Here is an 11,396-nt window from a genome sequence, read left to right as displayed (position 1 = left end):
GGAATGCCCCACAGGGAAATGCACATAAGCAGGTCCTGGAAATGATAGATCATCCTGACAAATAAAGCAAAAAGAAGTCTATCCAGTATTAAACGTGTCCTCTTGAAAATTCTGCTTCTGTATCAGGCCAATACCATTTCAGAAAGTTTATCAGAAAAGCGCCTTTGGAGTAGAAAATGGCCTAGCAAAATTGCAAACCTATAAATTGAGGTTGTACATGATTTAACAAAGTAAAAAGTATGTGAAATGTGTGCTCTATGGATTAAAAGGGTGCCTAGGGCTATCAAAAATTGTGGAAGCAGCACAGCTTTTGCTTAGCTTTAGTCAGTCAGGCCAGACAATGCTTCTCATACCCTCAAAGACCACCTTTGGTTTGAGACAGAGCTTTCAGTAAGTGGATTCCACAGGCATTCAAACGCCATTTCTGTTAAATGGGCAGATTTAGGTTCGGGGTTTGTTTTGGCTGTCAGGTGAAAGGCTTGTTGAGAAACAGCCTTCTGTCACTGAACAGAAAGTACTTAGCTGAAGTAGTACTACTACTTTTCATCTGAGACTTTGTTTTTCTCTGTGCCGATTAAAAGATGCTTATTTTGCCTATGTCTGTTTAGCTTATTTTCGATTCAGGCACAAATGCATGAAAATTTCTTTTTTTAATTGCTATTCTTTCTCTACAGTGTGTTGATGTTTCATTTGTGTGGTTGATTTACACATAATTTTAGAATTCATAAGAACTTTCTGAAATGAAGAGCTAGCTTACTAAGACCAGCCCAAGGTTTTAAAATGAATAGTTTTTCCACTTATATCCATGTCACTAGCCACTTGTGATAAACACAATCTGAAAACCACATCAAATTTTTCACCATCTAAGAAGCAAATGATTTTTGCAAAGTCTATGAAAAAAAAAAAACAAGTTACTAGGTAGGCAACATGAATTTCACCAGCTGGACTTTTGGTCTCCTTGCTTGTGTCAGGTGAAAAATCATAACAATTTGTTTGTTCACAGATAATTGTTATTAAACTGCTCTGTTAATGAACAAACTAAGAGAACAAACACGTGAGTGACATAGGACAGTTGACAGCATTTAAAGTATTTTCTAGGAATCTCTGAAGGGTACTGTATGCATTTTAAATCAATAGCTTTATGGTATTTTACGTAACTTGATAATTTTGTCATTTAGCAATAAATTATGGCCTTTCCATAAATTCACAGCCACTATTCCAAACATTTTTCTACTGTCCTAAGTAAAGGACTTTAGAATATTTATTTGTAATCAAAACCAAAACAGTTTACCTTGACAGTGAGTAATAAAATCTTTCCATCACTGAGTAAAAGGTGTTGCCTGATTGTCTAGAGTGGCCGAAAGAGAAGCATGATTCAGGAACCAAAAGATAGTAAGCCTGGACCATCCAAATTAGATAGAACCCATAGTGTGCTGTGGGTTTCTGATGATGTGAAGCCACTCACATTCTTCATAATTTTCAAGACTGTATATCCCAAGTTCAAATGTGAGGAATTTTGAGATCTTTTAGGAAAAATAGGAATATTCTCAGCAAATAATGTGAATATTGCTGATTGGCTTTGATACAATTCATCAAAAGTCAGGGTCTATTTTAAATTATCAACCTCTTCTATACTTTTTCATCTATTAGAGTCATTTGTTTGGGCATCCCACTCTAGTTATGAGGGTTTGGTTTTTTTTAAAAAAACACCTTCTATTGGTGTCCAGAATCCAGTTTCCCAATTCCAATGACTTTAAAACCAAGAGGAATCTTTCCATTGCCTTTTATGAATTTTTATATCAATCAACCTGTATCAGAAACCTCAAGCAGCACCAACTGCACAAGGAATTATATACCACAAGTGAGCAGCATACCACTGGCTTTTCACTAGAGACAGTAAATAACTGTCCTACTCCACTGCTGAAAATAAATTTTAATTGCTAGAGCAGCATTATTTGCATCGTGTTTCTGTTTAATAGCCCTTCTAAAGATGCAGTGAAAGTGTGATGTCTAAATTTGTCCTTATAAGATGATAAATCATTGATGTCTTCAGTTTTTAAGGATACCGCCAGAAATCTGTGGAGGAGGACACCAGATGATAATGCAGAAAGACATGAAAGTGGAATGAGGACAGTTGTGCGTTCCCCAGAGGGACAATGTCCAGTTAGCAACACGTTTGTCCTTCAGCAACCTATCAGAAGGGCGACTCTGGTGGGGAATTTCCTTACCTCTGGTGACATTAACAGCCTTAGGATGAAATAAAATCATCAATTGTGAAATGACTTTCCTTTGGTGTCATTGTCTTTGGGCTCATTGTATATGATGACACATTTTTCAAGAATACTTTTCTGCAGAAATGTTTATGCACGGAGATACATTTTATTGCATCTTTTTGATAACATCGATCCAATCTGTGAAGAAATACTGAGTGTCATTTGTTAAACTCACAACCCAGGGTTGATTTAGAGACCAGATTTACCTGACTGGTTTGCTTGCTGTTTTATAAGGGGAAGGTCATAGGGGGGAATGTCACAATGACATTTGCCTGTGAGAGCAGTGAGCACGGAGTGGTGCAGGACGTTCCCCCCACTTCATAAGATGGGGAATGGAGCCCTCTTCAATTCTTGTTTCCCTCTGGGTAATGTGACCACCATACAGCCACAGCTGGTTTTGCTGTGCATCAAGGAACTACTTTTTTCTGCAGGTAGATTTTTTTGCATACGTACACCTTCTTTATTGCTTGCCAGGAAGTCTCTGCTCACTGTGAGAGGGAACTGTGGAAATAAAAGAATGAAAGAGGAAGCTGGAAGACAATGGCCTTATTTTGCTATCTTTCATGAGGACCAACAGCTAGATAAGACACCCAGAAGTAACATTTTTGCTGTTGCAAGGCCATTGTGCCTCCTCAAGTAGGTGACATCCTCACCTACTTCAGCAGCCTACATACATCCCACGAATTGCTGAAGTTGTTGTTATCACTCTGCCCCACTCAAGATCACAAAGACGTGAGAGGTTTTGTATGATTAACTATTTTTGGGCTGAAAATCCCACACCTGTCTGACAAGTTTGGATTTTTACACCTCCAGACCTTTTTAGACTTTTTTATTCTTTCTACCTCCCACTTACAAAAAAAAAAAAAAAAAGAAAAGAAAAAAGAAAAAAAATCCCATGGTCACTCCCAGATTAGTGGAGGAAGATAATGGCAAGGACAGATTTGAGCAGATAGCCCTCACCTGGCAGTCCTGCAGGACTCAAGGGTAAAACAGCTGAACTACAATTTTGGTGGGTTCAGGATCCAACCCACTCTTGAGTCTGCCCCTACACCAGGCATGCACAAAGTGGACTTCTTGGATATTAATTTTCCAAAAGGCCTCAAGGGAATTGCTGAAAACTGCAAACCACTAAAATTGACATCCTTACTGCACAGTACCAGGACAGAGTGGGCCCATGGATAAATGTGGTGCTAAAGGAAAGAGTAAATACTGTGATATTTGTGACATGATACACCACACATTGTTTATAAGAGAGTTTAGTGAAGAGTCAGGGAATACAGACTAGGGGAAACAAAATACAACCATGTCTTCGAGCTTCAAAAGAATCCCTCATGAGTCTCACTGTAAAGCTATCAAAGAAGTTGAGCTACTACATGATGAGAAACTCCTTATATAAAAATACAAATGGTTAGAATATAAGAAAAAAGGAGCAGGAATCAGTGAATGGTTTTTGCAGTTAAGTGGGTTCAGCCATGAGAGGGCTTACATGGGGCCTGTGCTGTTGGCCATGCATTGGAATAGGCTACACAAGGAAGTGCTGGGATCACCACCTCTGTAAGTGTTCCAAAGGCACGTGGATGTGACACCTGGGGAAACAGTTTGGGGTGAACACAATGGTGTGGCATTAACAGTTGGACTCCATGGTCCTAGAGGTCTTTTCCAACCTTAATAATACCATGATTTAAAATGTAGCAATCAGCAGTTTGAGAAAGGGAGTTAAGCTTGCTGATGTACTAGGTTACTCATGTTAACTTTGTCATTCATATTCACAATTAAGTTTGGTGACATAGTAAGCTATCAATATTCATAACTAAGTTTGCTGATGTACCAAGTTATGCAGGACATAGAGGAGGTCCAGCTCCAGAAAACTATTGAAGGACTAAAAAATACAGTGACAAGGTGATAAAATGGCAGATAAAAATCAGGGCTAGTAGTACGCAGGAATAGAGAGCAAGGACAGAATTAATGTGCTACGGAAGTGATGCATGAAATAAAGTGAGATTCTTCAGGCAATTGTCTTTCCTTTTGACTTTTTCTCATTCTAATTTTAACTACTAAGCAGTAGATTATATCTTTTCACACCCAAGCATGCACATGTATTAACGCTGTCAGATCCTGTAGGTGGAAGAAATTGCACTGACCTTCAGTCAAAAATGTTCAAAGCTTCTGCTATGTATTTCTATAGAAATATCTGTGGTAGCCATTAAAATTCATTTCACCCTTACATTTAGCTTAGCTGGAAGTGCCCTCCTCACTTGGATATTGTGAGGAATGACATAGAAAAGGAGATCCAGGACTCCTGTGAATGTCAGAGAAGTTTTCATGCTTAAAGTGATTCACCTAATTTGTGAATGCAATTATACACCATACAAAAAAGGCATGGCATGGCATGGCATGGCATGGCATGGCAAAAATGGCATGGCATGGCAAAAATGGCATGGCATGGCAAAAATGGCATGGCAAAAATGGCATGGTATGGCAAAAATGGCTTTGTAGAGGCTGATTTTTATTATATTCTTCTCTAACTATTATCACAGTAACAGAACAAAGTGAGGAATGTTGAGCAGTTTACCTTAAGCACCCTGTAGAAATTGCACAGACTTAACTGGGCAGGGAACAGTCAGGTCAATATGAGAAACATTGTTTAGATTTCTTTAAATGGTTAGATACCTGTGGTAGCTCCTCTGAATCTCTACAATGTCTAGTGTCAGGTTTAACATGAGAGGTTTCAAGATGCTTAAAAAAATTCCAGTTTCCTGGAATATTCCAGGAAATAAGGATACTTTGGAGGAAAAAAAATAAGAAGAAAAAATGCAACTAATCAATTAAACGAACAAACAAAAAACCAAATCATCAAACTACTGAAATGAGAACATGCAAACACATTTGGTCAGCAGTGACAGCTGCTACTCCATCTCTGCCTTGCTCATTCCTTCACTACTTCTCTGCTACCCCACACTAGGATGAGAAGAACACAGGAAATTGTGTGACTTAGCAAAATCTCCCCACAAAACTCTTGCTGTTTTGAGCAAAATTTAATGTGATAACTTCAGGAATGCAGGGGACAGCAGAGCACAGGGTTGGGTACACATAGCTAAAGAAGGTAGGATTGGGAAAAGTTATTTCTTGTGGATGCAATTGCCTTAATTTTGTTACCATGGAACCATACAGCAGGGTGTAGAAGGACTGTAGATTTTTTACTTTATAGTCTAATAAAGTAGTTTCCAACCAGTCTTGGCTTTAAATTAAAGAAATAGGCTATTAATTTGCTCAGGAGTAGTGGGGAAACACACTATATTCCTGCCAATGACTAATGAAACTTTAACCCTTCTGTTAGGTTTTTCATTTTTCCTTCTCTTCTCTTCTCTTCTCTTCTCTTCTCTTCTCTTCTCTTCTCTTCTTTTCTCTTCTCTTCTCTTCTCTTCTCTTCTCTTCTCTTCTCTTCTCTTCTCTTCTCTTCTCTTCTCTTCTCTTCTCTTCTCTTCTCTTCTCTTCTCTCTTTTCTTTAGTTTCTTTTTCATTTTCCTTCTTCTTTGGTTTTGGATTTTTTGTTTTTTCGATTTTTTTTCAGTAGAACTTGCTGCACCTGGCTGTGTATCCCCAAAGGAGAGTTAATCTCCTCTAATACCTCATGAAAGAGCATGAGCACGGAAGGACACATTGTCTATGTTGAATGCTTACTGAGGATTCTCATGCTTAGTCCTGGAACTGAAGAAATCCTACAGGAGAAATTTCACTTGCATCTCCCATGCATATGCACGTCTGTGATGAATATAAACAAGAACAGCTGTTTCTTTCAAAATCACTTGGAGCCTCCAGGATCACAGCCACTTGTTGTGGCTGTCAAATGTGGATATGAATGAAGGTATCTTGAACAGTGGGAGGCAGCTGAGCCCATGGGAGTGGGAATGGCTGCAACAATTACAGCTGAACTCGTAGGACTCACTGCAACCAAGCTTCAGGCGTGATGTGGTGCTATTTCTGGATTTTATGGATTCAATCAGTGCTCAGGGAGTATTCAGAAGTCTTATACTGGCAGGGATGCAAAGAAAAATCTGCCCCATTCCCAGTCAGTTCAGCCAGTCTATTCCCAGAAAATTTGCCTGGTAGAGCCCTGAGGACCTGAAAATTCAGAACCCTGTGAGACCTGCCCAAGCTGCCCCAGGCCTCCAGCTTACAGCACCTGCAGAGAGCCCAGCAGACGGCCTGAGCTCACTCTGGGCTCCACAACTTTCACATGCAGAGAAATTTGAGTGTTTTTTTACCTTAGATCAGAGTAACAACAAACTTCAAATTATCAGTGCCTTCCCACAAGCAAAATTATGTTTTCTCAAACAGATACCAGAAAAACTTGAGAATTTTAGACTTTTCTATCATATTTCTTTAAAAATATGGAGGAAACAAAATATATTTTATATGTCTGGGCAGGACTGATCTTTGTTAAAATGTAGAATAAAATTAGAGTTTTATTTTTCACATAGATGATGGTGAATAAACATGAAAACACACTTTTAAAATTTATCTATTTATTTATTTATTTAAAATTCAAATTTCAAAAATCTCTGTTGAAAAATCCAAAGTTTTAAATAATATTCCAGTGCAAAAATATAGTCCTTGAGATAAAAACTTCCATACTATTACCTCCAAATAAATTAAATTACAACAGACACATTTGACTGGTTCAATACAAAAATTTTTAAAATCCGAGAGTTTAAGTTAAGTCAGTGCAATACAGTTAGTCGCATTCTTCTGAGATATTAAGTAGACTGTTCTCCTCGTAACTTCAGTGCATAATAACAATAATAATAGTAATAATAATAATAATAGTAACCAGCAATTAACCATTAGTCCTCTAGTTCAGAAATTTTCTTCAACATTTGCTTATCTTTAGGCATGTCTACTCACTTGATTTGGATTTAGATATGTTTAGTAGTAAGCAGACATAAATATTTTTCCTGAATAGAGTCACTTCCCCATACTGGTGCTTGTATCTCTATGCCAAATAGATGAGACTAATCTCATAACATCCCTCTCTCAAGACAGCACCAGATGGAAAGCTGGGTACCATTATAATGTAATTTCAAGATTTCCATATGGAAACTGGGTAAACACCGCCTCACTCTCTGTTTTCAGGTCAACAACATATAACAAATAGACAGGATTTTAAGACAAAGTAATTTCTTATATAATATTAGGGAGTATAAATACTTTTATTAGTATTTCTTTATAAATAATTACTTAAGACCCTTAAATATTAATAAATAAATGTATAAAAAATCAATAAAAAGATTGAAATAAAAAAAATCTTGTCCCAACAAGATTTGCACAGTAGCTCAGTACAGAAGGTCCTGAGATGGCATTAGCATTTGCACAGCCTCTGAAACTGGCTTCTTTTTCTTTTGTGAGAACTTGAGGTATCCCCCAGTTTCTGTAAGACGCTGAACAGCTCATTTACAGCCTTGCGCTGAACTTTCAAGTCACTCATCTGTAATAAGCAAGAAACAAATGGAGCAAAAGTCATGCCAAGAGCTAGAATTGTTTACTGACCACAACACATGAGCTACCCTGCTACCAGTGTAAAACAGAAGCACATCTGCAATTTTCAATTCCCTACTACCTAATTCCCATAGCAAAGAGCGACTGTGTCCCATATTTTTGTTTTCCACTTTCTGTGCTGCTTTGCAGCCTGCCACAGAGCAGCCACACTCTGTGGAACAGAGCTAGCCTGTAGTGAAAGGCAGCTGACTGCTCTGGGGCATTGTCTGCAGACCTCTGAGGGGGTCAGTGGTTGGTGCCACTGGCACGAGCACCGTGACCCAAGTGCTCCCAGAGCCACAGAGCATTCCACAGCCAGGCACAACTGTCTCAGACAATTTCTATGCCACAAAGGGCTGTGCCAGTGGCACCTCTGGTGTACAGACCATGTGACAGTGCTGCCAGCAGTTCTGTGCCAGATCACAGCAAGACTCAGCACTATCCCACACTGTAGACATGCAGCAGCCCCCGCAGCTGGAAATATTTGGTTTTTCAGCATGAACTGAGCTACACATGGATTACCATATAGGTTACTGAAGTGTTATTAGCTTAAATCACACTCAAATCACAAGTATAATGCCACAAGCTTTGGAGACAAAGGAAGAGCCTTACCTGAAGTTTTGTCAGGTCCTTGAGATCTTCCATCTTCTTTGAGCCATCAGAGAGACTTTTTTTCAGAGTGTAGAGCTCCTCAGTTATGTTCCTGACATGCTCCTTTGACCTGTCAGTGCTTTCAAGCATTTCCAAGTACATGGAAATAATCTGACTCAGGATGATCTCCTTTTCATTTCTCTGTTGAAAAATATGATCAGAAAGAAAGGTCTGTCAGTGCCCATCAGCAGAGAAAGGAAGGAAGGAAGACAAAACACAGCATACAGGGCTTCTCTGCTGCTTGAAACAAGATGATAAAGAAGATGTTGCAACTCAGCTCCTGGGCTTGACTGTACCTCTGAGTCAGTTCACAGTGCAGTATAAAGCTTTCTATTTTTGTCTCATTTCCAAGCTACCAAAGAGAACTCTGCTCATGTTCATTCGACTGCAGCTAATTACGCTGGTTCTGGGAGCTGCTGTGTGCCAAAAAAAGTGTCTGAGATGCTTCATCATGTCTGGTTTTGACTCACCTCTGTCCAGCTTTTCAGCCTCTCTGTAAAAATAGGTCCGCCATCAGCTACATCAGAATGACTTGAGTTCTGCAAAAAAGAACAAACATATCTATTACATAAAAAATATTTATCACAAGGCAAATTTGTTTTGTTTATTCAAATGAGCATCAAAATTCAAATTTTTGCACATCTGGCAATCCCAATGCTTTCCCAATGCTTTCACTTCTCTAACAACCAAGTCCCATTGCTTGGCTGCCTGGTATCAGAAATGGAATTAGTCCTCTTTTCAATGTCTTCTCCTGCTACAACTCATCGGAATAGAGATGTTTAGCACATCTATTTTCCCAAATGCTGCCTGGAAGTTTTGCTACTGACAGATGAAAATAAAAGCTCATAAGCACAGCAAGACTCTAGAAGATCATTAGATCTGATCTTGGTATGTTTTCTGGTAAGTCAAAGTCCAGCAGTTTGTAATCTGTGACCCTAAATTCATACAGTCTCAGTTAAATCTCATATGGAACAAGAATGAGCTGGTTTTAGTATGAAATGACTGCAAAACTGAGGAATATCCCAGTAGCCCACAGCCAGGTATGGGGATATGCAAGATTAGTGAGTGGGCTACTGAGAGGCTCCCAGGGATGGAGTTTTACCAGCAGATGTTGGCAACAGGCTCTAGGAAAAAAAGAGCAATACAACTCTCCTACCAAGGAAAGACAAACTGCATCATTTCCTCTTATGTGTGGCTTTTTTTTCCTTTTTGTATGCAACACTGACAATTTCCTTCTTTTGTCTGCTCAGTAATTGAATGCAAAGAGAAAACCTGCAGTCTGACAGGAGCCTCCTAGGCTGATTGGCTGCCCATGCTGAGCACACTACCAAACTGATATTTTCTACTTCTGAAAGGTGGGAAGCACCTGCTATGGAGCAAAGTTTTAATGTCAGTACAAAAAGCTCATCATGGCTCAGGATCTCTCCCACAGAGCTATATATATTCTAGTAAGACTCTCCCTGGTCTATGCTAATCACAAATTTAAGACATAATGCCACTTTTACAGCCAGTTTCCTGCAAACACTGAAGTATCACTTTACCACTTCAGGGTGCTTCTCTGACTACTGAATTTCAACTGTCATTTGCACAAAATTGTGACAAAATGACAGAAAACTCAGAACTGAAAATAGGAGCAGACTGTTGCAGTTTTTTCCTTGCATTTAGAGGAGGAAAAAACACAACAAAGATATTGAAAATAAAGATATTGAAAATAAAAGCTGTTAATTGAAAGTGACTGTATTATTGATCTGCTGTCTCTGTGACTAATCACTGCTGAATTCAGCTGTGTACTGCTTTGATGCCTCCCAGATGAAGATTGGTGAATTAACATTACAGTTATCAAGTTACCAAAATTCTACTTGACAAGAAAGAATATCGTGCCAGATTGTGTTCCCATGCCAGGTCATAGTCACACATGTGGAAGTAAAATGACTGGAGGATGCAAAAGAATAAGAAGCAGAAATCACCTTTGAGTAACACACTACTACAACTTAAAATAAGTAGCAAATGCTTTTGTTAATGCAAAAGTTCATCTCCAATGTTTTTATATTGCTAAGTAGTACTAAATCTGGCATTGACATTGCTAACATAAAATTTAAAAAGTCAGTGAATTGCATCTAGTCAGAACTGAATAGAGATTAATATATTCACCATAAATTGCATTAAGATTTCTTGTTAAAAAGTATTCTATGTAATCAAAGCTGAATTGAGCTAGAAGAAGCTATTGTGAAAAAAAGAACATCCCCAAAATAAACGCAAATTACTACAATAACTATGACTATTGAAAAAGTGAACCAGGTAAATGAAAGAACCTAGTAAAAATTATCCATATTCTTGTTTAAAAAGGTATGATCAAAAGTTATTTCCATGATTACCCTCTGTTGGTACATATTGAGTATGTCAAGCAGTGGTCAAGTTTGGACTATATGTAAAGCAAAGCAGCAGGAGAAGAGAAATGCAGTAGAAGATTATACTTACAAAATCAGCTTTCAGTTTGTCTATATCATTTTGAAGTTGAAGAAGATTCAATCTATTTTCAACATGTCCAAAAGAAATCATGATGACAGACAGAACAAACAAGCTGTAAGTTTGGAAGGCCATTTTCTTTATGATGGTTCAGTTAAACTGCTCAGATCAGTTCTGGGGGAGCAGGTCTAAGAGCAGAGAGCTTCAAATTCTAGTTGTTAAATCTTCTATTAGAAGCAAGTAGACGACTGAACTTCATCATCCTGTCAGTGGTATTTATACCTGGTCTTGAATTTTTTTTTATTTCATCATCACAGGCTGTGTATATTTAGACAAGATAGTGTTAGATAAGAGCCCTTCGTTTTTTGGCTAATCAAGGGAATCCCTCGAAAGCGTCTTTGTTAAAGCATGGTCCTGGAAAAATTTTCAGTGGTTCATCAATGGGTAACGTTTACGTGGCAGGCTATGAAG

At 38.4% G+C, this 11,396-nt stretch overlaps 1 protein-coding gene across 1 annotated transcript; it reads right to left on the bottom strand.

The window, feature by feature from the left end:
- Nucleotides 1–7,596: 7,596 nt before the first annotated feature.
- IFNG (interferon gamma) lies at nt 7,597–11,116 on the bottom strand. The gene is made up of 4 exons (XM_005419231.2): nt 10,938–11,116; nt 8,930–8,998; nt 8,421–8,600; nt 7,597–7,758 (listed from the first exon to the last, which is right to left on the bottom strand). Exons 1-4 carry the CDS (start codon nt 11,058–11,060, stop codon nt 7,633–7,635), a joined length of 498 nt encoding a protein of 165 aa, XP_005419288.1. The 5' UTR covers nt 11,061–11,116; the 3' UTR covers nt 7,597–7,632.
- Between the last annotated feature and the right edge of the window lie 280 nt (nt 11,117–11,396).

The sequence above is a fragment of the Geospiza fortis genome, unplaced genomic scaffold, assembly GCF_000277835.1.
Source record: "Geospiza fortis unplaced genomic scaffold, GeoFor_1.0 scaffold166, whole genome shotgun sequence".
Lineage (NCBI taxonomy): Eukaryota > Metazoa > Chordata > Aves > Passeriformes > Thraupidae > Geospiza > Geospiza fortis.
The sequence above is the reverse complement of the archived record's forward strand: the minus strand, read 5'-3'. Positions and strand labels throughout refer to the sequence as shown.

Bases quoted from the DNA above. Each gene is read 5' to 3' on its own strand.
- IFNG (XM_005419231.2), bottom strand. From the start codon at position 11,060: ATGGCCTTCCAAACTTACAGCTTGTTTGTTCTGTCTGTCATCATGATT. The intron at 8,999-10,937 runs GTAAGTATAATC...TCTTTTTTGCAG, and splicing joins ACAAACTGAAAGCTGATTTT to AACTCAAGTCATTCTGATGT. The intron at 7,759-8,420 runs GTAAGGCTCTTC...TGCTTATTACAG, and splicing joins AGGACCTGACAAAACTTCAG to ATGAGTGACTTGAAAGTTCA.